The 26,509-nt window shown below is 40.9% G+C and overlaps 1 protein-coding gene across 2 annotated transcripts in view; it reads right to left on the bottom strand.

Moving 5' to 3' along the window:
* Positions 1 to 324: 324 nt before the first annotated feature.
* LOC131359503 (zinc finger protein DPF3-like) overlaps positions 325 to 26,509 on the bottom strand; it is a 30,710-nt gene continuing 4,525 nt past the window's right edge. The window contains exons 2-11 of one of the 2 annotated variants that reach the window (XM_058399421.1): positions 14,837 to 14,997; positions 11,533 to 11,640; positions 10,747 to 10,868; positions 10,101 to 10,196; positions 7,681 to 7,744; positions 7,376 to 7,417; positions 6,972 to 7,115; positions 6,763 to 6,873; positions 3,688 to 4,644; positions 325 to 3,471 (exon numbers count right to left, since the gene is read on the bottom strand). In XM_058399421.1, the coding sequence (XP_058255404.1) occupies positions 4,484 to 4,644; positions 6,763 to 6,873; positions 6,972 to 7,115; positions 7,376 to 7,417; positions 7,681 to 7,744; positions 10,101 to 10,196; positions 10,747 to 10,868; positions 11,533 to 11,640; positions 14,837 to 14,997 (1,009 nt within the window). In that variant the 3' untranslated portion in view covers positions 325 to 3,471; positions 3,688 to 4,483. The remainder of the gene's footprint in view (positions 3,472 to 3,687; positions 4,645 to 6,762; positions 6,874 to 6,971; positions 7,116 to 7,375; positions 7,418 to 7,680; positions 7,745 to 10,100; positions 10,197 to 10,746; positions 10,869 to 11,532; positions 11,641 to 14,836; positions 14,998 to 26,509) is intronic. The other variant, XM_058399422.1, reaches the window with a different exon arrangement.

The raw sequence follows: 26,509 nt of genomic DNA, 5'->3' as shown, positions 1-26,509 counted from the left end.
AGAGGGTGAGTGAATTGATTGAGAGTGAAAGACAGCAGGAGAGAGAAAGAGGATGGGTGAATTGATTGAGAGTGAGAGAGAGTGTGAAAGAGAGAGAGATGTGCGCGGACCGACACACAAATGCAGACAGAAAGCGCATACAAACAGTCAGACAGAAACTTCTAGAAGCTGCAGCAAATAGCATGTGATGCTCTAAACTAGTAAATGGATATGCAGCATAACTTGTATCAGGTAGTTATAAGTGTTACAGGAGCAGCTCAAATATACCAGAGTCCATGTTTCCTTGGTACTAGAGAAAGAGAAACGGTATTCCATCCACACACCTCTAATTCATTCTTTAATTCCTTCTGTCACAATAAAAATAACAACTAACAAAGACTTCATTTGGATTATATTATTGTACAGATGCAGACAAAATAATCAGTTCAACTCCTTCACCTCAAATTGGCTCTTGTTCCAACCCCAGGAATGCAGAAAAAACATGGGCCTATTGCTCAGTGACTTTTCTGAGGTACAGAAATGACTACAAACGTATTAGCAGAAAATATCCGACAGTTCAGATCAGTTGCTTAAGTTCGTGGTTATATTCGTTCGAATCAATCCTTCACTCTCAGCAGGAGTGTTCGTTGTTCAAAAAAAAAAGTGCACAAGATCCACTGCCTGGAAGATCAGCAAACACACGCCATTCTTTATAATCTGTAGATACGAGTGAAGAATGCTTGACGGACAAAATGTCTCGTTCCAGAGAATCGGTCCTCATGCTCTTGTTGAGTGTGCGGATAATGGTCCCTGAGGGGATTTGGTTGAGTGTGTTATTATACCGGGTCCACGTCATGGTGTAAGCAGTCATGTTCGCGTTTCGGTCATTCACTGCGTATCACTTCATATCTCTGGATGTGGAAACTCACAATTGACATTGCAGGCCTAGAAGAGTCTAAACTAGATGTGCAGCAGACAAAGCCAACAATATTCTTGCATAAAACATAAATAAAATGTTCTCAGAAAAAGAAAGAAAAATAACAAAAAGCATTGAAATGTACATCACAGCATTATGCCTAATTCACCGACTGCATATAGAACTGGATTTTCTTTCAAATCACACAGAACCTCAGTGTGGGAACATGGTTCAGATATGTGAATAAACATCTCACAGCACTCAGAGTCTTCTGGCCTACACAGAGGCGGAGTGTTCTTCACGTCAAGTGGAAATCTGCGTGCCGTGAAGATGCAGCTTTAGAAACATGTACCCTGGAGTGCCAACCTCTTCACCATGCTGGACGTAATGACGGCTTTAGCTCAGCACCTTTAGACTTCAGTGAAGGGGAAAAATGTCGAGAATATGAACGTTTCATCTCCTCTGGTTCACCGCTGGCATCGCCGGGTGACCCGCACAGCCGTAAAGACGAGCCCGGCTACGCGGGGGTTTAACACGCGGGCTGTTTCTGAGCGGCGACGAGAGCCGTGGAGTGATAACAATCCCTCGTATGTGATGGAACGTGCTTTCCAAATCCACAGAGCTCCTTGAGTGCACTGACCAATTATTTTCATATAAATCTTTATGGGTCAGGGGGGGAGGGTGGTGGGGTGAGTAAGAAGTTATGTACAATTTGACCAAAAGAAAAAAAAACACACACACATAACGTTATTTTTCTCCCTAATTGATTAGGAATACTCAATTCTTTAACAGTAGCTCTGACAGTAGTTTCCGCCTATACACAGAAACGTGCATAGTGGACACTTCACATAAAAATAAATGGGAGTTTAAAAACAAAAGCAAATAGTTATTTAACAACAAAAAGAAAAAAAAACAACTGTCATAGTCACTGACACAGTGATGTTTTCATTAGGAACAGGAAAGCCCCAGAAGAAGTCGTCTTTATGTCAACCATGTTTGCTTATTCCTGTTTGTCTTATTAGCTTTACTACAGAGGGAGAGAGACAAAAGGAAGCTGGTGAGGGAACAATTAAAGCTGCTAAGGCGATAACAGGAGCTGATTTGTTTCACGGATGGTCCGTAACATGCACTACTACATCTGGATAAACAGCACAAAAAGAAAAAGAGTCAATGGTTAATAAATTAAATTGTAATCCTTGGCAAATCTTTGTAGTTTAAGAGGAATAACACACTATTGTATGAGCTGTTATAAGAAAACCATTCTTGCACATTATATTGCGTTTCATTTTGTTCCTTGTGACACAATGGAGCAGACATTGTTCTGATTTTGATGCAAATGCCAGGGAAAATCCTTTTAGCCCATTTTTTTTTTTTAAAGCACCGGGTAGCTGACGGATCTACATTCTATCTATTTGTACCTGCTTTTGATCAGTGGTTGCTCTATGCAGTGGAAGGTTTTGCCGGGCCACGGTCTCCTCAGCGTTACACCCCACCAGTGTTAGCTTAACTCTAGTTCGTTTAGCTTCATCCTTTTCCGAATGCGTAACGAAGCCTGACTATACAGTATACAGCACCTGCATGGAAGGAGCAGTCCTACATTTAAAAGAAAATGCCTGAGCAGGAGGGGTAATGGAGATCCTGTAGAGAATTGAGAATAGTGAAATAAAACAAAAAGTGTGGTTGGTATCGAAACAGCAGTTTTAAAAAGATGCACATTTGGAGAATTGGATAGTGGTGTGTTTTAAATATGGCTGTCAGGATCATCTTCCCCTGAGAGACTGGGTTAAACACAGCGCAATGCTATTCACCATGTTGCTTCCGAATAGAAATTTTGTGCACCAGGGTTTGTGGGAAGAAAGCGACACAAAGCATTCTCTCTCCGCTTTTAAGTCACGTTCACACACTTGCAGAAGAAATGATGCGTGGCGTTGATGGTATACATCGAGTCGTGAAAACAGAACCCAGCTGTAGTGCACCCGACCAATCAGAGTTAAAGCTAGCAGGATGGCTTTGTGCTTTTGTGTAGAACAGGAACATCTCATCACTTTTCTTTAAATGTGTGAACGCAACATCTCATCTCATCTCATCTCACAGACCCCACTGTATGTTCATGTTACAACAAAAATCATACAATGGCTTTAAAGAACCTGAATAAAACTGAGTAGTTTTCATATTAAAAGTACAGTCTTTGAGGTCGTAACCTTACCAAATGACACTGTAAAGCTAGAACAGGAATCTCTCCTGGACTGTCAGAGACTCCTGCAGTACAGAGAGGGGAGGAGGAGTTTCATATGGCTCTGATCACGGTCTCAGATTCAGGCTGCAGACCAACACGAGGGGAGCAGCAGCAGTCTGAGAGGCTTTTTGAATTCCAAAAAAAAAAAAAAAGGAAAGGGGAAGGGGGGGGTGTTGTTGCGGGGAATCAATACTTGTCCATGACCGTGAGTCTGGTGTTTGTCTGGCTTCCTCTGCTTCACTGGCTCAGACATTCTGCAGACTGAAGAGGTGAATTAAGTCTCTGGAAATCACTTCCCAGAGTAGCTCATCTCTCCTTCCTCCTTCACGGCTCCTCTCTGCTGTGGAGAGAGCAGATAAACACAAATTACTAAAGGCATGATCCATAAATCAGATTAATATAAGGACAAGTGGAAGTTAGGAAGAAGTCTCGGCTTCAGACGCTTCTAGATCGTGTCCAATATCCTCCGGCGACAAGCTACAGGATCTGATTGGCTGTGGACATGTCAGGTTTTTAGTAGGAAAAGAAATTTTGCTACACAATGATCTATCCTTACCTTTCCATAGCCATGATCTCCCACATTTACGCAGTTGATTCAGATCAAGCTCTTCTTCACAATAGCTCCTTAATCTCCAAAGCAGGATGAGAGGCGTTACATCTGCTACTCCTCTCCTTAAAAGTTGTCCCAATTCCATTTTTGGCGCAGTTACAGTACACAAGACTAAGTACCCAGTTGACTTATTGAGGAGATCTCGGTTGCATCCCTTGGCAATTCCAGTGACATGAAACGCTACCAGTTTATTTTGAAGTTCATGTCTTCTCTTCACTGACTTGTACTCCTTAACAGGGGCATGGTCTCCTTTAAGTTTTTTTTTGTTGTTGTTTCTTGTTTCTTTTGTGTGTGTGTGTCTTCAGTCTCAGGAAAATTATTCCAGAAATAAATCTGCAATTAATCTGTCCATTACAGCCTTTATATTATACCATCATTTCCCCTCAAGGGAAAACAATAGAAAAGTATTTTTTCTTAATTTAAAAAAAAAAAAAAAAAAAACACAACAAAGAAAGAAAGAAAAGAAAAGTCTGTTCTTATTTGCTCTTACTGTATAAATAATAATAATAATAATAATAATAATAATAATAATAATAATAATAACAATAATAATTCACAACTCATTAAAAGGAAGATAAAACTTCCATAGATCATCTTCTGATACAATGACTTGTGCTTCCAATAAAAGGGAGAGGAAAAAACAAAGACAAACAAACAAATGAAATCTTAAAAAGAAGCAGCAGAATTTTTGCAGGGGGATGCGCTGTGTTAGAAAGAAACGGCACATCTTTTAAACTGTTCTCTATCTGCCCTTTGGAGAGGCCTCGCCGCTGTTAGACAGGGGCTCTTCCAGCTCATCCTCCTCAAAGCCATGAAATGTAGAAGTGTCGCTCTCTGAGCTGGCACCAAACAGCTCCTCTGCTCCAGCGAAAGCCTTCTCCTCTTTTGCTTCATCCTGTGCACCTGACAAAACAGATCATAACGTTGCATTCAGTTTACATGTTCCATGCTCAGTGTGAGCAAAGCTCTTGTTTAAATATTTTACTTTTATCAACACTAAGCATTTATCCTAGTTTCACAGCAGAGTGAAGACATCTTTAAAGACTGTTAGCCTAAGCAAACCAGCTGGAACATGTCAGTTTCAATTCCATTTACACAAACGGATCGATACAATAATGCTGAGTAAATCCTAAAGGACAATAACAGAAGATTGACCAAGCAACACAATCTGATGGCATACACTGATCAGGAATAACATTATGACCACCCGCCTAATCCACCTGCCTAGTCCACGCACTGTGTATTCCGACACCTTTCTATCAGAAACAGCATTAATGTCTTCAGCAATTTGAGCAACAGTAGCTCGTCTGTTGGATTGGATCACACGGGTCAGCCTTCACTCCCCACATACATCATTGAGCCTTGGCCACTGACTACTGACCACTGCAGACCGGAAACAAGCGCTGCAGTTCTGGAGATGCTCTGATCCGTTCGTCTAGCCATCCCAATTTGGCCCTTTGTCAAACTCACTCAAATCCTTACGCTTGCCCATTTTTCCTGCTTCTAACACAACATTGAGGACAAAATGTTCACATGCTGCCTAATATATCCCACCCACTAACAGGTGCCATGATGAGGAGATAACTCACTTCACCCGTCACTGTTCATAATGTTATGCCTGATCAGTGTACAGCAGAACAGGATGGTTGAATGATTAATTTTTATCTTCTCTTGCAAAATATACACACTTAAGTACTTGATCAAATTGAAATCATTTGCAAATTCCCTCCCACCAGTCCTGTATCATGTACCTGCAAAATCCAGAGAGGGTTAAGGCCAACATGCTTCCTTTGAAACACAGGAAGTGAGCCAGCCACATCTTTTCACACTGATGATGTAAGATGCAAAGAACGGTGCAAAGCTGCAAATGCCACAGGGTCCAATAGTTAAAATGACCAGTGCTGCAGGGGGCTCAAAGAAACCCACTTGGTTTCAGACTGCAGCAAACATGCCCAGTGTAAAAAAACAACTAAGGAGCATACTGTTGGATGTGAAAATTGTTTGTCTATGTAACCTTTGTTGACACTTGCACAAACGTAGTATAAAACCAGACTGTCAGATATTGACCAGAAAGTATACAGTCTACTTGTTATGCAGAGTCGATAAACACAAAGAAGGCACCTACACACTTTAAACTGCACGGGCAATCAGTGAGAGACAGCTTAGCTGACAGGACTGGCGGGGTTTTTAAAGATGATGAGTGAAAGAAAAAAGAGCATTATGAAAGAAATAGACACATGAATATTTCTTGTCCAGGGACAACTGTTGAAGCTAAAAATGATGATACTTTCCACCCCAAGAGAACCTGAGAGAATCATAACAAGTGGCCTTGTGAGGAAATGGCACATATATCCAAAAGCTAACATGGAACAGAAAGGGAATCTATAAAAGTGTCTTATTTGCAAAGATGTGTTATGTCCTGTACACTTCTCTTTAATCTAGATACATCAGGTTTGTTTGAGTGCCCTGCAGTAGAGAAGGTTCTGCAGCGAGGGTTACTCAGGTGTAGCTGGTTTTCATTCCACCCAAGCACAAGCCATACAAAGAGTGAAGATCTACTGATTAAACAGGTAGAATTAGGCATGGCTTCTGTTTGCTTGGAATGAAAACTTGCAGCCGCTCCAGCACCTTGTGGATAAAATTTGCTGCGTTGTCTCCATACTCCATCTGGGATTATATGCAAGGAATTTTTTGGTTTTGCTTTTGGCTTCCTCTCATCCAGTTTTTAAAATAATAAAAATCAGATATTTTGTCATCCTCGACACATTAGGGCTCCTGATTCTCTGTGTTTCAAAGTATTTACCATGCTTTAAGATTTCATTTATTTCTATATCAAATTCCATCATCATAGACTTTTTGCACCTGATGCATGAAGGCATGAGCCTCAGCATGTACCATATCCACATTTCTAACAGGAAGAAGTGGAGAGGAAACACGTTTGATGCAGAAATACTTTCGGAATTGAGGAGTTTTGGGACTGAAACTGAAGCCCTTCAGCTGAGTATTAATAGCACAACATACCTAAGCGGCTACACTTGGAGCACTTGCCATCTTTCAGCTTGGAGTCTGAATGTACTTGACAGACTTTGCAGAAATGGTTCAGTGTTTGGGCTTCCTCTGGACTCTTCTGATCTAAGAGTAAGAAAACAATTCAGAGCGTAAGAAAAAAAAAATCGGCACTGACCACTGACACACCTAAAAGTGTTTGGAAAGTAAAGTAAAACTCTTACGTTTGCGACTGTGAGGACGGTGGTTGATGGCTGGAGACTGCGACGGCTCTTGGTCTCTGGCTTGAGGTCCCTCCTTATCCGCAATGTGGCTATGGCCATAGTGGTAGCTTAAGCCAGTACGATTCCTGTAGCGTTTCCCACAGACTGAAAAATAAGGAGAACTGAATAACTAGGTGGCACATTCACAACATCCCAACAGCATGCAAAACCTGTGAATGACTTTTTAGAAAGCTGAGACAAAATGATTCTCCTGTGGGTGGTCCAAGTCTTGGTCTAACATACGAGGTGCTTGTTATATATGCAAACAAATATGACTATAACTAGCATATTAACAACGAATATAGAAAGGCAAGCTTTTCACTTCCTAATCCTGTTGAGTCCAAAGCAGACAAAAATCCATATACCTGAAGCTGCAGTTTTTGAGTTATGCTTTTGTTTGTATCTGTCTGAAACAGAGAAGACACAAAGCAAAAAGAGACAAAAAAAGAAAGAACAAACATGAGCAAGAGTTACGCAGAAAGGTGGCACAGTTAACCCTCAGAACCTAATCTGCCTTCCGGGGTATTCCACGGGTAAACTAGCGGCTGAGCAAAACCCTGAATTAACCAAACCAAACTTGTTTTAGTAATATGTTGTAAAGCAGAACGCAGGGCTCCAGTACGCTTTTCACACAATATGTGTTTTTACAATATCAATACAAGTTACTTACTTTCACAGATATATGGCTTATCTTGGTCATCATGATCCATCCTCCGGCGTCCTGAGCCTCGACCCTGCAATAAGGCAGACAAATACTTGTCATGCTTAGAACACCACATCTGTGCAGTACATTTAAAGTTTTGTCTAATTAATACTCCAATTAGGGATTTATATTTACTCCTGGTTATTGTGCACTGAACAGAATAGAAACCCAGTTACACTCAGAAACTCAAAAGGTCCGGACTGCATTTGATCTTATTCTAGCAGACCTTTACCAATTTGCATAAATAAAGATTTGCGAGCCTAAAATGTATGATACGGGTGTCCACCAAGGTTCTGTTGTAGGTCCTCTAATATTCTGCCTTTATATGCAGCCCTAGACATTCCTATAAGATAATACTAGCTTTTATCTCTACACTGATGATGCACAACTACACCAAATCAATCATAACATTAGAACTACTGACAGGTGAACTGAATTGCGGGTGAATTAATGATTATGGTACAACAGCACCTGTCAAAGTGTGGGATATATTACACTGCAAGTGAACAGTCAGTTCCCAGTCTTGTGGGATGTTACTAGTATGCAATGGTTATTAACTACCAAAAGTGGCCAAAGGAAGGACAACCAGTGAATTGGTGACAGGGTCATGGGTGCCCAAGGCTCAATGATGTACATGGGGAGTGAAGCCTGGTCCGATCACAAGGAAGAGTGAAATAGCACAAATTCCCAAAAACGAGGCAGTGTGATGCTTTTGGCAATGTTCTGGTAGGAAACCTTGTGTCCCAGCATTCATGTGGACGTTGATTTGACATGTACCACCTACATAAACATTGTTGTAGACCAAGAACTCCCCTTCATGGCAATGGTATTCCCTAATGGCAGTGGCCTCTTTCAGCAGGATAATGCTACCTGTGGTTTGAGGAACATGACAGAGTTCCGGGGCTTGAACTGGCCTCCACATTCCCCAGAAACAAATGCAAATCAAGCATCTGTGGGATGTGCTGGACAAACAAGCCAAATCCACAGAGGCTCCAACTCACAACTTAAAGGACATAGCACACTTTCAGAGATCTGGTGGAGTCCATGTGGTGACAAGTCAGAGCCGTTTTAAAGGCTCAAATGGGGAGCTGCACAATATTAGATAGGTGTATATTCCTCAAATCAGCACAATTAAGCAACCTTAGTTTGTGAGCTAGCAAACCAATACTGATGAATTCACTGTCAAAAACTTCAAAGCACTTTTGTACATCGCTCAGAATAAGGGTGTCCACCAAATGCCGTAAATGAAAACGTAAATACAGCTATGCAAAACAGTCACAAATTACTGAAATTTCCTTCCCTTGAACAGAAGCTTTTTAATTTCTGATAACGGAAATAATGATGTTGAGTAATAAGGCTGCTTGCAATAAAGTTATTGATGACTTTTCTGTAAAACCTAAAGCTACAGTTAGGAACCTTGATCAAACCCCCTGCTCTCCCTCATAGGATAATCAATCCAATCCATCCATCCATCCCATCCATCCATCCCATCCATCCAATCATTCCATCCACCCAAACGCACCCATCCACCCACCCACTTATCCATCCATCCGCTTATTATAAAATCATTTGTCCAAACATTTAAACAAGACATTTGGTATTCATGAAAATCCTGTCAATTTGGAAAAACGTTGATATCTTACTCATGCTCCTAAGCAGATGTTAATTTACGCAAAAGAAGAATAATGTAGAATAAAAAAATAAACTTAAGAAAATATGAAGAATGAGAAAAGAAAAGAAGAAGAAGGAGAAACTTTGAGCTGATGGTTATACAAATTTTCAAAATCATTTGCACGGATCACTGTATTTTTATGTATGGAATATTCTGTTTAAAGAGTTTATTATTTATTACATTTACAGTATTTAGTAAATGCACATTTCCAGCCTATTCTTACTCAATGTGAATTAATGATTCCCAAGACTAACAGTTGATGATCTTACACTGGTTCTGTAATGCGCCTTGACATGAATTCCTTGTTTTGACCTAAAATTTTAAGAATATTAAGAATAAAGAAGAATATTATTTTAAATATTTTTAACTCAAAGTTAGGAGTGAATGATCTATTGCTACAGAAATGTTTCAGATAAGAAATATCTCCATACATGTCCACATCAAACAGAGTACTCTTTACCATTCAGCCATCAAGTCCCTCGCTTGCTATTCTGGATGTGACTGTAAATATGCAATGCCGAAAGAAAAAGGAAATTTCCTTAAAAACCAAAAACATAAAACTGGGCTGCAACATGGTACTCAAGTTCTAGCTCTTATTTCCACTGATGTTATCAGGGATATTATCATAACAGATCGATAGATGAGCAGCGGTGTACAGTGTATAGTAGTGTGTAGCCTTTTGACTTCATGAATAAATCAGAAAGCAGTCACTCACTCTGCCTTTTCCCCGGTGTTTCCTTTTTGGTATGTCCACTTCAAAGTCTTCATCGTCATGGTAACCATCTTCGTTGGCGTCAGCCTCCAAAACTCTCTGCAATCGAAAATGCGGGGAAGAAGAGAGTCAGAGTGAATGAGTCAGGGAGAGAAAGTGTAGACATGGGAAATTATGGCATAAATAAATAAGGCATTTTTTTTTTATTTTTAAAAGGAAATTCATAATGATTTCATATGGAAATGACTAGCTAATGCATAGCACCACCACATAGCAACAAATCATGCAACAGCTCAGCTATGTGCTAACCGACAATAAACAATTACACCATGGAGCAACTGAGCTACAATATATTTTTGTTCCCTTGTTGTTTTTTCCCCATGCTGCCATTGCTGGTGTGTTATTCGGCTGGTAGCAATTTAAGCGTCTTCTTTAATAGCGATGCTGGTTGAAGTCAGCAGTGCTGTTTATAAAAAGGAGGGGGGGGGGGGGTTGAGTGATTTTCGCCATTTACACGTAAGCAGTCAGGTGATTAACTCAGTGGGGAGGTGTTTGGAGAACGACTGAGATGCAAAAAACTAAAAAGCTTCTTTCCCAGCAGAAGAAATGGAGGGGAAAAAAAAGGTTGTGTTTAAAAGCAGCTGCTCACCTGAATCTCCAGCAGGTCCTCGTCTCTGGTGCTGTTCCTCTTGTCCAAGCCGTCCCCTCTCAGCAAAGCCTCCAGCGTAGTGCTTGGTGTAGGCAAAGTATCTTTAGCTGTCAAGCCATTATCTATAGAAATGGACCCACAACCATTTAGCATGCGCACACACACACACACACACACACAAAGTGCAATAGTCTCAGTCAACAAAAAGCTGTTTGTAAAATGGCTCGGCTGAAATCATCCTGTGTTGTCTATAGCAGAGCTGACAGTAGCAGGGAAAACTGCCGGTAATTATTTCAGAGCAATATCTGGCTGTCAAGCCACCACAAATAATACTGAACATTTTCTTGAAAGCCAAGAAAACCCTTTTTTTCTGTCAACAGCAAAGCTCCCCCCCTCCCCCCTCACTAAACAGCAGTTTACATTTTTTTCTGGCTTTCATTAACTAAAGTTCTTTCAAACATTTCTATTGCAATTATGAACAGATGCTGAATTGCATAACGACGAGAGACTCCTGCTAATCTTTCCGCATGCATGTAGAAATTCACAGCATTTTAGTGCAATCCACCCGAACCATTAACAAATCAATCAATCACGAAAAACATGACAGATTTTTTTTTCATTCATTTTTATTGCTGTTAATTCAAGCATTAAAAAAATGCCAGCAATTCTAACAAAAAACAAAACAAAAACAAAAACAAGGAGAGATCATTCTTGATTCAATGCTCTGAAGATTAAACCAGTGCAAGTCATACGGGATATCTAGTGTCAGGATGCCCTATATTTTACCTATATTTAGACCGTAGAGGTGAAGGCTTGAATCCATGGAAGTGTGTAACCTCCTCTTCTTTCTCCAGCAGCGAGCAGGATATGTGTACATCTGGCCAGCTGCCAAACCTGAATACACAGCCATCCAAAAAAAAAAAAACCCAACAACACAGGCAGGCAATAATTAAATAATTCCAGACTACTGATCTTAAATTGCATGTTGTTAACCTTTTTAGACACCAGGCTGCCTTCCAATAAACTGTGCAACACGGATGATGTTTTCCAGTGAAGCAAAAGGCAAAAGAAAAAAAAAAGTCTTTGTAAATGCCTGGATTTCTGAGATAATAACTTAAAATATTGTTTGAGCTTCATCTACATTTCTGGCATTTGGCAGATGCTCTTACCCAGAGCGACATACAAAAGTGCTTTAAGTCTCTATCATTGAAAACATCAACACTGGTTCAATAGGTTACAGACTTAGGATATCATTAGCCTAAAAATTTTTTTTTTTATTAAACATATAACAATACATAAACAGGGAAAGATAAGAGCTAGTTTAAGTGCTTCAGGAAAAGGTAGGTCTTAAGACGTCGTTTGAAGATAGTCAGAGACTCTGCTGTACGGACATCTAGGGGAAGTTCATTCCATCACCTCGGTGCCAGAACAGAGAAGAGTCTAGATGAATACCTACCTCTTACCCTGAGAGATGGTGGGACCAGTCGGGCAGTGCTAGTGGATCGGAGGGAGCGAGGTGCAGTGCGAGGAGTAATAAGATCTTTGAGGTAAGATGGTGCTGGTCCATTCTTGGCTTTGTAGGCAAGCATCAGTGCTAAGTGCTAAGTCATAAGCATAGACCAACACATTCTAAGCAACTGTACTTTCACTGTCTCTGTACTGAGCATTCTGATTAACCATTCATTCAAAGTCCAGGCTGGAAACAACTATTGTATTAAATATCTACAAGTAACTTCACCAAAAACTTTGGCCTTTTCATGTTTCAGGTCTTATCTGAACACATCCTGCTGCTTCATCATCATCATCGTGTCTGAGCTCTCACTTGGCCAAACTAACACTACTGTATTGATTTACTTCTGTGCTTTTGCTGCATCTTCCAACTGCTATTAAGCTTCAGGTGACTGACTGCTTCTGTGACATTCTCCTGTCTCTCTCGACACAATTTGGTCTTCTAATCGACTTGTATTCTATCGTCCTTCAATGGCCAGCACTGTGGTACATGTAGTGTCCTCAGTTCAGGTTCCAGTTTCACATCTTCCCTCCGGGGATTTCCTTCTGGTTTTCAGGTTTCCTCCCACTTCACAAAACATTGCTGTAGGTGTACCGGCTACTCTGAATTTCCCGTGGATGTGAATGTGTGTATGCTGAGCTCCCGTCTGTGTAGTCACACTTTATCCCCAGTGTTCCCAGGATAAGGTGGTTAATAAAGAATGAATGATTGTTCCATCAATGACTGTAAGCTACCCAGAACCTGAGGCAGCAAAGCAGCCACAAGCCATAAATGCTCCCGGCACCATGCTTCACAGTCAGCACAGCCTCAATTTGTGTCATTGAATTGCAATTAATTTAATTATAAAGAACTGTAGTGTGCAAAAGTCAGATGCAACGAAGGCAAGAAAATTGAATTAAACGCTTCTACATACAAAAAAAAAATACTATAAAATGCAGTAAACAATCATAAACTAGGCAAAGTCAACTCTTGGTGTGAGAGATCCCTTTAACACATCATCAATAGTGTCAGGTACCATTTTTAAAGAAATTTTTAAAATGTTTATGAAAATATGTTTTTGAGCTTTTTGGAGAATCTACCACAGTTTTCCTGGAGACAGCCTTTTCTTTCATGTGAATCCCAACAGCCCTTACTTCACATGTTTTTCTGTCTAAAAAGTGGTCTGTTGCATAATGTGTTGCTTTCTTATTTGATGTACAAACATTTGACTGCATTAGATTTATAAATATTAAATGTTTCGACTCAATAATATACAATAAGGACCTAAAAGGAACTACCAAAAAGAAATATGGTGCTTAAGGCTTTTGTATAGCCCTGTATAAATATTTGAGCAGACTGTTCTTATGTTGTGAATAAAAATCAGACATTTTATGGAATTAATGCAGTCATCCTGGTTCACAAACTGTACTTAACATAAGCTATTTACTTCCATCATCAAAATCATCATACACGCACTGAACACTGATAACTTTACACATTCATACAATTATCCAGACAGCCAATCATATGCCAGGAGCATAATGTATTAAAACAGATTAAGAGATTTCAGGAACACTGAAAAGACCTGGAAAGTCTTCAGATGTTCAGTCTTTACCCACTGTAGACTCAAAATCTTGTTCTTAACTGACAGGAGATTTCTGAAAATTTCTGGAATTCTGCTGTTGCAACTCATCCAGCTCAGATTTTGATGCTGTGTGTGATGCTTTTCTTCTCACTATGGTTGTAAAGAGTGACTGATTTATCATATCCTTCTCGTTGCCTTGAACCAATCTGTCCATTTTCCTCTGGGCTCTCTCATCAAGAAGACATTTCCACAAATAGAACAGTCAATCACTTGATGCCCCCCACCACCACTCTGTGGAATCTCTAGAGACTCTTGTGTGTGAAAATCCCAGGAGCTCAGCAGTTTCTGAAATACTCAAACCAGCCTGTCCGACACCAACACTCATGCCATGATGAAAATCACTGAGCTTACATTTTCCCCCCTCATGCTGATGGTTGATGTGAACATTACCTGAAGCGACTAGCTCGTATCTGGCAGACTGTATGCACTGCTGCCACATGATTGGCTGATTAGATAATTTCATGAATGAGTAGGCCACACAAGCATCCCTAATGAAGTGCTTAGTAGGTGTACAGTTCTACAAAATGGGCAATGGGCTAAATGTATAACTCCATATGTTTCTTAGCATATTGCTTTCACTACATTGACTACTAACCACCATTTTTGAAGGCTCAGAGTAGGAGTCACCATCTGCTAGACTTCCACAGTGATTCGGTAACTGATTGAGAAGGCTAAAACAATCAGAAGTCTCTTAGAGAAAATGTATAGCAGTAAATCTACACGACATGTTATAAGAAGGTTCACTGCTCATCCAAAAGGCTTTATCAGTTCCCCAAGAAGTGATCCAGCCTCTTGTTTAAGTGGAGAAATGTATTGTAACAGTCCAGACGGACTATGTCGAGACTTACAAAACAATCCGGATGATTGTGAACCCCTTCACTGACATACAGGTAGAAAACAATTGCGTTCTGAAGACACAAGACCGAACTTTTCTTCCTCATCCTGTTAAGTCTCACCTGGACCACGATGATGCCTCTCCATCCAGATGTAGCAGTTGTTTTGTGCGACGCCGGTTTGAGAGTCGAGGAAGGGCAGGCGGACGCTGCGCTCCGCACACAGGCGAGCATTATAGCTGCGGCAGTGCTCAATGGCCTCTCTGTAAAACTGGTCGCCCAACCTAAAGGAGCATTTAACACATAACTGTAGTTTTTTTGCTGTGTTTTATACACACAATTATTTATACCAATGCTGAACTACATCTCTGTGATTGATTCAAGATTCAAGATTCAAGAAGCTTTTATTGTCATTTCAACCACATACAGCTGGCGCAGTACATAGTGAAATGAAACAACGTTTCTCCAGGACCTGTTGCTACATAAACATACAACAAGTTGAACAAATTGAACACTGGCTTGAAGTACAACCTGCAGGTAACCTGTAATACTGGAGCCAGTCACTACAAATAAGGATTCATTATGTAATTCAATATAATTCAAAGACTTACGCCACCTGTTATGTTAATTTATTTTAATGCAAACCAGTTTTGCAGCAGTACCAATTGGCCTTTAAGCTAGTGAAATAAGATACTTCAGTAGTTTGCATTGCAAAACACTGCATGAACAATGTACGACAAGACAAGTACAAGCCCCCAGTGGAGCATGAAAGGCACAATAAAACAATTAGCAAGGCTAAAATTCAAAAAGGAAACACACACTAAACCGAGGAATGTGATAAAGACGCTCATGTTTAACATTGAACTTGCTCTCTGCTTATTGAGCTAATGGTTTCAGCGGTAAAAAGTCATTACTGGAAATGAATGGGAACCTCTGAAATAATGACCTCTTTCAACAAGGATAATAGGAGTCAGTGTGTCCCAGTTAAGCTGCTCACATTTGACTACACAACCATCCTTGCAATTAGAGAAAAAAGAAAAAAGGAAAGGAAAGAAAGGGGGGGGGGGAACCCACCTGATGTACATAGGTGCAAACGTTGATCATTCAGGTCCAAGTGCTATGATCCCTAACTACAATTACTGTTAAAGATATATTAATCTGAATTTTTCTATCAACACTAATAAGACTTGAATGCAATGGATTTCCAACATTCATTCAATTATGGCAAGTCACCATGGAAGGGTAATCTGTCCACACAACAAAGTGTTCTTCCTTTTTCCATATGGGGGTGTGCATGTATGTGTATACACTGATCATGCATAACATTATGACCACCTGCCTAATTTTGTGGTGGTCCAACTTTTGCTGCCAAAACAGCTCTGAACCCATCATACACTGTGTATTCTGTCACCTTTCTATCAGAACCAGCACTTCAGCAATTCTGCTGGATCAGATCACATGGGCCAGCCTTCACTCCCCACATGCATCAATGAACCTTGGTTGCCCATGACCCCTTCGCCGGTTCACCAGTGTTCCTTCCTTGGACCAGTTTTGATAGATACTGACCACTGCAGACACCCCACAAGAGCTGCAGTTTTGGAGGTGCTCCGATTTAGTCATCTAGTCATCACAATTTGGTCCTTGTCAAACTCGCTCAAATCCTTACGCGTCCATTTTTCCTGCTTCTATCATCAACTTTGAGGACAAATATTCACTTGCTGCCTAATATATCCCACCCACTAACAGGTGCCATGATGAGGAGATAATCAGTGTTATTCACTTCACCTGTCATAATGTTATGCCTGATCGGTGTATAAGTAATTATTATATATATATATATATTATATATATATATATATATATATATATATATATATATATATATATATATATATATATATATATATATATATATATATATATATACACACACACACATACACACACACACATACACATATATACACACCACCATACACACCACCATACACCCATATGGGAAAGGGGAGAACATGCGAAACACCAGACAGAGAATATTACAAGCTCAGGTTTAAATCAGTGTCACAGGAGCTGTAAGACTGCAACTCTATCTGGTTCCTATAAACATGTTGTTTTCATTTATGAAAATGAGAAATTGTGTTAAAGCAAGCCACCATAACACATCTGAGGTTTCTCATCAAATACCAAAAGTAACTTGGTTAATAAGAGGATGTCAGTATCAGATCATTATGGGGTATTAACTGATATCCTACTGATCTGTATCTGCAAAACACTGTCAGTGTGCTGCAAAACAGAAACCTTTTCAGCAAAGCATTTAGTAGAAGAATAGTTCAAAAGAAATGCTTAATTCCATCAAATATAACAATTATTCAATCCCTGACTGTGTTTTGGGTAAAACTGACTCAGTTGCGTAAAACAAGGACAATTTAAAAATTAAAAAAAAATAATAATTCAAGATCACATTAATGTAAAACAATCATTCACGGCCTGGGAGTCTGAGAGGGCATAACACACCCTGCTGTCTGTGTAGGAAGATGTGCCAGTGCAACACTAGCCAATCAGTCGTCTGGGAGCTCATGTTTTGTAAGCGGCCAGTTGCTGTCGCATTTATGCACGAGAGGCTGCATGAGCTGCAGTTTGCAAAACGCTAAAAAAATAAAAAATAAAAAAATAAAAAAATAAAGCATTACCTCACAGGAAGTAGCCTTCACCATACCTGCCCTTTTAACTGCCATCACAGGCATAAAGGGGTGTGAAGTGGCAATGACCAAACTGAGTCGGAAGGAAAAAAAAAGTGCTGCAAGCTTAACACCGATGGGACGAATATGAATACGATTTCTTATTTCAAGACCGTAAAGACAAACTTTTATCATTCTGATGTTCAGGTCTTGTGGCCATACATGCATGGTGTAGCAGAAAGTCCTCGTGTGAACATAACAGTGAAATTATTAGTTAAATAATAATTCAAAAATTCTCTCTCAGACTTAGTTATAACTCAGAAGATCATTTCAACACTGACTTGAGAGTATACTGCGTCTGTGGATGAGTAATGAGTTATAATCACATGATCCTGTGTTACAGATGACCATTTTGAGTCTGGTTTCTTACACGGTTTCTTCCTCGTGTTGTTCTCAGGGAGGCTTGCTTGTAATGAGGATTTCTGTGTTGCTGCTTTGTAACCATGTCCATTAAACATACAACTAATATATTAATATATAAATAATAAATAAACCTGATTTGAATAATGGGGCAATGTGGCTTACTGGCTTCCATGTTCATGTCCCTTCACACATCCAGGGTTGTAGGTTTGATGCCCACCTCTACCCTGTGTGTGGAGTTTGCATGCTCTCGCAGGGGGTTTCCTCTTGGTACTCTGTTTTTTCCCCCCCTAGTCCATTGTAATTTGATTGGCATTTCTGTATTGGTCGTCATGCATGAATGGATTGCGATTGTGTGAGAGATTGTGCCCTGCAATGGGTTGCCTCTCTGTCCAGGGTTTCCCCTGGCTTGTGCCCCGAGTCCCCTTGGATAGACTCCAGGTCCGCCATCAGCCTATGTAGAATAAGTGTAAGAGGAAATAAATGGATAAATGTAATGCCAGCGTGGCTTTACTGAAGGGTGAACAAGGTATAGGCTTGTAGACTGACAATAGCACCTCCACCTCTTTCTTAGGGGTGAAAAAAGGAGGCGTGGTCAGACGTACATAAGGCTTGGCCTGTACACATTACAAAAAATCAGCTGCATCAGCATTTAGTCAACATTTTCTTTTCTTTTTCCAGGTCAAGAATTTCCTCATTTAAAGCCTCGTGTTTGTCACTGGCAGCACAGACAAGAGAAGCCAAGATAAATCTAAGAAAAGTGGTTTGTTGCTTCACTTCAAAATTCAGACAGCAGCTTGTTATAGAATACAAAATACAGGCTCCCGAATAGACTGAAAGGAAAAACATACTCCAAGATACAAGCCAATTTAAAACTGCAAGACATCCCGTTTTCTGACAGACCCTTAAATCGTCTGACTCAACAGCCATCAAAATAGTTGGGATCTTACAACAAACATCTCAAGCCTAGTTAGCCGTTCAACTCCAACAGCAATTCTAACAGCCCAAGCAGTCCTTTACCGGCCTGTACCTCTGCAACTTTCTGCCAGATTGATGCCAGGCTTTACAAGGCTGAACGATCTCGCCAAACTATTTTTCTCCCCCATCTTATTTAATGATGTCTTATACGGCCGTGATCCAGGGACAGCATAAGCCGTTGAAGCAATCTAATATTCACGGTCATGTCACTGGTGTCTTGTACCATGCACATTCATGGTCATGTTTGTGAAGGAGTGTCTTGTACCACGGTGTTACAACATGCTGAAAATCAGATCCCTAGTTCTCAGTAATCAGGGCACTGATCAGGGAGTCGGCCTTTTTTTATGAGCTGTCTCAATCACGAAGCAGACCGAGACGCACCCCATCTGAGCTTAGAAACCTGCAGGCATAAATGTAAGAGGCAAGAAAAGAAATAAGCACGCTAATGTGTAGCAGGAAAACAGCTTGTAGTGCTCGAGGCACATACAGACGTCTTCCATCAGCATGGTGCAAAAGGACCGTGGATCTGACTGACCAGGCCACTTAAAGTGATCTCCGGGGTCCAGTTTTCATGCTCGTATTTAAGGAATGAACACTTGTTTGATTGTACCTCATGGGGGTTCATGTGTTATGGTCCAACTAAGACAAAGACTCTATTTATTAATCTTTAAACCCAACACCTCATGTAGATGTACACTGAGCACAACATTCCCTTTTCCACTCTAAACAATTATGCGTAAAGATGTAAAATAAAGGGAAGATTCACTCTGCACAAGCGATGTGATTTCCAAGGAATGACTGCCATGCTGGGAATGGGCACTGTGTGCAAAAATTAATGCCCTCCTCAGCAGAAAGCCCATTTCAGCCAGATGAAACAGCAGATGATTCTATTAGATATTTACCACACTTCTGAAAATGCTTTCATTTAAATATGCCTTTATACCAAGACACTCACGTCTACACTGATTTAGCTTCATCACATCTTCACTGTTTTCCGACGCATCGCATTGTCTTTGGTTAGTTTCCTGTTCCTGGACTGTCAGAGATCTGAACTCAGTGCAGCTACTGAGAACAAATCACATATACAAAACCTCCTCATTTAAATCAAGTTTACCCAGCCTGCTTTGCAAACGACAGGAATGACGGATCTTTTGGCAAATCATCCTCATCCCACCTGTACGCACTGTCTACATGAGCGCAACTAGATTAATTACGTCAGTACCGTTTTTTCAGGATCGTAGATCATCGGGGGGCAGTTTAATAAGTTTAATAGGAAGTGCTTCGGTATACTGAGCTCGTCCTCCATTTTTTGGAGATCTTTAATTGAAAGTGATGATTCAAGATATCCAGAAAATTTGTAATGGGAAAATTCGTTTCACAAAAGAAATAACATAAAATGCAGATAATCCGTTCCAGCCACCCAAAATATTACCAATATTATGCGTGAAATTTGTAAACTCACTTCGGTTGGCTTCGCTTGGCTTTTTCACCGACACAAACAAGTTTTGAACGCCTCCCGGACGTACCAATCAGGCATAACATTATGAGCAGTGAGAGGTGAAGTGAATGACACTGATTATCTCCTCATCATGGCACCTGTTAGTGGGTGGGATATATTAGGCAGCAAGTGAACATTTTGTCCTCAAAGTTGATGTGTTAGAAGCAGGAAAAATGGACAAGTGTAAGGATTTGAGCGAGTTTGACAAGGGCCAAGTTGTGATGGCTAGACCACTGGAGTTTTGGATCTCTAAAACTGCAGGTCTGGTGGGGTGTTCCCGCTCTGTAGTGGTCAGTATCTATCAAAAGTATCCTTTAAATAATGTAAGTCCTTTAAGTCCTGTAAGTATCCTTTAAGTCAGTGGTTCTCAACAGGGGGGGCGCAAATTGTTTCCAAGAGAAAACCACAGTCAGGTATTCATTTGGTTTTATTTTTTTATTTTATTGCTTTTCAATTATAATGTGCATAAAAATGAAGAAAACCTATAAAAACTATATTTTTAAATGTATTAAATTTAAAAAAATAGAATTAAAAAATATCATAAAATAATTATCATTAAAAATATTTTTAAAGCACGTTTACAGGGATTCTCCATTTGCATTTTCTTTTTTGAGCTGGAGAGGCGGAGCTTAAGTGCGCGTTTTATTTATAGCTTGCAGTGCAGACACGAGTCAGAAGATCAGAGATATCAGTCGAGTTAACATGGATAAGTTCCTAACACGTGCTAAAAGGAGTTGTGGCGATGGTCCGTCGTCAGCACCATCAGCTAAAAAGTCTAAAATAAGAAAATATGATGAGAGCAATATTCAGTTTGGCTTTACAGTGGCTGGGACAGATGCTGAACCGCTGCCCCAATGTGTAATATGCGCAGATTTGCTGGCAAATGATAGCATGAAGCCATGCAAGTTAAAGTGCCATTTAGAAACTAAACACCCACAACTTAAAGACAAACCTTTAAACTTGTTCAAATTAAAGTTATCTTGCCTTACACAGCAGACACACACCATCAGCAAACACACAACAGTGTCAAACAAGTGCCTAGAAGCGTCCTACTACGTCTCACAACAGGCTACTAGGTTAGGAAAATCTCACACAATTGCCGAGGCGCTTATTTTACCTGCTGCTAAAGATATCCGCCAGGTCATGTTTGGCGAGACTTTCGCACAACAGATTGGTAACATCACCCTTTCTAATGACACCGTTAGTCGCCGCATATTTGACATGGCAAATGACATTAACGAGCAGTTGCTTGCTAACATCATGCAAAGCCAGTACTATGCACTGCAGCTCGATGAGACAACTGATGTTGCGGGGCTAGCACAGTTGCTAACCTATGTCAGATATATTACAAATGGCAACATTGAGGAAGACATTCTTTTCTGTCGGTCTCTTCCAGCACACACAACTGGCGAAGCACTATTTGGTGTTTTGGATGAGTTTATACGGGTTGCAGGCATGTCATGGAGTAGCTGTGTTGGGATTTGCGCAGACGGGGCGTGTTCCATGACTGGGAGGGTTAGCGGCCTGGTCACTCGTGTCCTGCAGTTAGCCCCATTAGCCAAATGGACCCACTGTATGATTCATTGCGAATCTCTTGCATCAAAGCAAATGCCCGAGTCTCTCGAATCCGTTTTAAAGCAGGCAGTGCAAATGGTCAATTTCATTAAAGCACGGCCATTAAATTCACGCTTGTTTTCCCTGCTTTGTCAGGAAATGGGAGCCGAACATGAGCAGCTCCTCTTTCACACTGAGGTGCGCTGGCTCTCCAGAGGTCGGATTTTACATCGCCTCTACAAATTGCGAACAGAAGTGAAGGTGTTTCTAGTTGATGCGAAGTCCGACCTTGCACGTTACTTGGACAACCCTCTGTGGTTAGCGTTGTTGTCATACCTTGTAGACATGTTTGAAAGGCTGAATGTGTTAAACATGTCGATGCAAGGGAGAAATGCAAACATTTTGCTTCTTTCAGAAAGTCATTGGCAAATTGGATCATTGGCGTGAAAGGTTGATGAATAAAAATGTTGAAATGTTTCCCCAACTTCGCTGATTGTGTGCAAGACACAGGAATAGATATCTCCTCTTTGATCAGTACAGTCACTCAGCATGTTGATTGTCTGAAAAAACAATTTGTCCGTTATTTCAGTGATGATTTCAATTCGTTTGCTTGGGTCAGAGACCCCTTTAGCTGCCCAGGAAAAGATCTATCAATTGACATGGAGGAGCAGTTAGTCGAATTAAAGAGCGACACCAGACTGAGACATCTCTATAGCTCTTGCTCTCTGCCTACGTTTTGGTTGAGCGTGATGACTGAATATCCTCAGCTGTCTGACGCAGCAGTTAAATTACTGCTTCCATTTGCATCAACTTATTTGTGCGAGTCGGGGTTTTCAAAACTGACGGCAATAAAAAATAAAGACCGGAATCGCCTGCAGGTGACCCGCGCATCGCACTTCTTTGTAAAAATAAGCAAGCGCAGGTTTCCCACTAATTCACAGTAGCATGGTTAGCGAAAGGCACCAGGTTACAGTTTGCATACCACATTACATTACATGTAATTAGTTTTATATTATTTAGAAACATTTTAGATAAATTAAGGGCGTGTTCCACTATTGTCCAGAAAAAAACTATCTATCTATTATTTGGGGGGTGGGGGGGGGTGCCACATTATAGGACAGGTTTGGGGGGGCTTCAATTGCAAAAGGTTGAAAACCACTGCTTTAAGTCCATGGAGGCCCCACCTCAGAACTTCTGCTAACTCCTAACATCTTAGTGCCAGATGTCACAGCACACCTTCAGGGATCTAGTGGAGTCCATGCCTCGAAGGGTCAAGGCTCTTTTGGCAGCATAAGGGGGAACAACGCAATATTAGGCAGGTGGTCATAATGTTATGGCTGATCGGTAAATGAACACAAAATCAAGCAACAAAGAACTTGCAATTATTCAAAATTACAGCAGATTTTCTGTAGACTTGGGGCAAGACGTGTCATGTGAGGTCACATCAGCCGAAGCTCTCTTCTATTCATGTGTACATGAGCACAGCTATTACAGAAAGTAATTACATGTGCATCTTCGCTGGAAGAAGTTTAAAAGAAGAATCCTGTGCTTGTGATTTCACCAGTTCAAGTAGTCCATAAAGGGGGGGGGGGGAATCAGAAATTTTGTGATTCAAAGATTGAGCAAATTTTGGCAGCAATGATCACAAACCCCCCCTGGAGGGACTGATACATCAGGGTACTGAGACACTCGGCTTAAATAAATACAGCCCCTCAGAAAAGTTTGTCTCTTGGATTTAAGAGCAGCTCATCATTTCCAACATGTTCAAACAGAAGAATGGCTCGCTAATCTTTCCTCACAATGGTGTGTGAAATAGTGTGCAGATTAGCCTGAACGCTAAGAGTTAGCAGGGCTTTACATGCTGTGAGGTGTCAGGAGTGCAGGAAGACAGTCATGGCAGTTACGGCAGTGGGAGAGAGAGGCAGTGGTTGACTGGGACGTTTGCTGCGAGTGAGTTTATGTCAACCATTTACTCTGAGTCACATGTCAGAGTCCAGCCTCTCCTAACTGCTATTACATAAACCTAGTCTGCATACTGACAACGTGTGTGTCTGTCTCCAACACACACACACACTCACAATCGCTCTCTCTAACACAAATTCTCCTCTCTCTCTCTCATACACAAACACTACCTCTCACAAACACATACACACCCCCTCTCGCTCTCACTCACTCACACAAACACACACTATCTCTCTCACACACACACAAATTCTCTCACTCACACACACACACACACACACTATCTCTCTCTAACTCACTCACACACAAATTCTCTCTCTCAAACACTCTCTCTCCCCCCCTCCCTCACACGCACACTCTCTCTCTCTCACACACACCTTCAGCCTGCTCGTTTCCAACCACAAAACCTCAAAAAAAAAAACAAAAAAAAAACTCCCCTTTAACGTTCACTCAACACTGATACCGATCGTGGAGTATCTTCTAGAAAAGAAAAGAGGGTTTAGCATTCAGCCCTGCTGATCTGGAATTGAAGTCACTGACCACAGAACAAAGTCAGAGTCTAATCAGATCAGAAACCGACACGTTCTACCTGGACGCTGGCATCTGTCCCACCAGTGAATTGAGCCTGGCCTGTGAGACTCTGGCTCTCTTGAGACCATGCAGGTGCACTGTAGGGTTTGAACAGGAAGCCGCTTTATCTGCAGCACTGCAAGCTCAAAAGTTTCACATTAAATCATTCCAAAAACAAAAACACCAAATCAACTAATAAATAAATAAATAAATAGCCCAAACCTATCTGAAAAGGAAATCGAGCTCATGGCATGAGGACAGGGCAGGAGTTCCAGCGTGGTGCAGAGCACAGTGTAATCTACAGTAGCTAGCGCTACACACAGTAATTGCGCTATGACTCAGCATGTTAGGGTGTTGAGGCGAAGTCGCTGCTTTCCAACTAAAGGCGCTGGCTGCATCTTCTTCTCTCAACAGCCTGAGGATTGAGCAAACACGTCCAATAGGTTCTAATGGATGCTGACTAAACGCGTACCGGTGACGTCTCGTGCATGATAAGAAGAACGTGGCACGCATCGATTCGGAAACATGAAGTGGATGTACAAAGTCCCAGCCTTCACAGAAAGCTTCACCGAGCTCATGTCACAGAGCACATGTGCTAGAAAAAGCCGTTTGAAGCGCTCGGCAGTTGAGGCTTGGAAAGTTAACCAGAACGCACAGCTCAGAACGGTACAGGCCACCTACTGAGGCTCTCACTACACTTTCTGCTGTGAAGAGAAAGAATGGCTGGTTGCAGGCCTAGAAAGAGAGACACGTGGTTCTGTGTGGCCGAAAACCTGAAAACCTCAGTGTGTGCATGAAGTGATGGTTTGCTTGTGCAGCCCAAGCCGTTATTCTTTTCTACTCATGGGGCTATGTCTCGATATACAGCGTGTAGGAGAAATCGTTACAGGGTTTCAGCCTTTGTTTTTGAAACACATCAGTCTGGACAGTTAATTAACATATACACACATACATACATATACACACATCTATCTATCTAAAAAACATAACAGAAAATGCAGAATTTCCTCTCAAATGCATCGATTGAAAACTGACAAAAATAAAAAAATCATTTAACTATAAATACACATTCTAGAGTAATTCTGACTAAAACGATCTTATCTTTAGTTAAAGGTGCCTTAGGAAAGATCAGGTCTCTGGTTAGCGAAGGTTGAACGATGCCTGCCTGTGTTCATGAAGCTCCGCAGATCCCTGGATCTACGACAGCCCTGCAGAGTAGTGTCTAAAATGATGGACAGGAAACTCATCTGAACATTCAGGACCTGAAGTCAGTTCTCCAGACAGGTTTAAGGTCATTCTAAGGGTTCTACATACCCTACACGTTATCTGTACAAGACCATAAACGGAAAAATATATGTACTGTTGCACATTTAAGTGAAAACGTGCTGCTGGAATGTCAGGAACAGTGTTTAAAATACAGCATGTGCCATAACTCAGTGTGTCCAGGGTTATATGTGCGATTACACGACTTGTCATTGCCTGTATGTAACTAGAGTTCGTACGTGACGGCAAAAACGTTCTACTTCTAAACTCATGAAGGTGTTATCTTCACTTTGTCTCCATATCGAGCATGCTGACTCGATACTATACAGTGTTCTGAGATACCGAGACCTTTTTTAATGACAGTTACACAATACAGAATGGCCCAGGTTAACATTAATATTTTCTAGCGTGTCGTTTTTCTAGATAATTTCTCTTATTTTTGGTGAAGAAAGCCTAGTTTTAAAGCTTTATGTTTTAAATGCAACAGTTTGCTTGCTATTTGATTAGTAAATATCTTGTTAGATCACAGATACTTTGTCTTAGTATAGCGATACAATATGTTTGTCCTAAAACACACTGCCACATGTAGGGGTGGGGGCAAAAACAAAATATTCAATGCAAATCATTTAGTTCTAATGCAAAGTCCTTTCACGCCTTTCCCTTTTCGCATGGGCTCCACTTTCAGGGCTATGAAGCATCAATACCTCACATCTTTCCTGACCCTGTGCTTCCTCTTATCTTTTATTACGAGAGATGTTTACTCCGCAGTCCTGAGGTCACCTGATCTCTGCTCCACGGCTCTCGTGCTGCCCAGTTATAGCGTGCGTGTGGGGAAACCTGGCTCAAATCCAACTGCGCATGCACTTCGGCAGC

The sequence above is a fragment of the Hemibagrus wyckioides genome, linkage group LG09 (genome assembly GCF_019097595.1).
Source record: "Hemibagrus wyckioides isolate EC202008001 linkage group LG09, SWU_Hwy_1.0, whole genome shotgun sequence".
Taxonomy (NCBI): Eukaryota; Metazoa; Chordata; class Actinopteri; order Siluriformes; family Bagridae; genus Hemibagrus; species Hemibagrus wyckioides.
The sequence above is the reverse complement of the archived record's forward strand: the minus strand, read 5'-3'. Positions and strand labels throughout refer to the sequence as shown.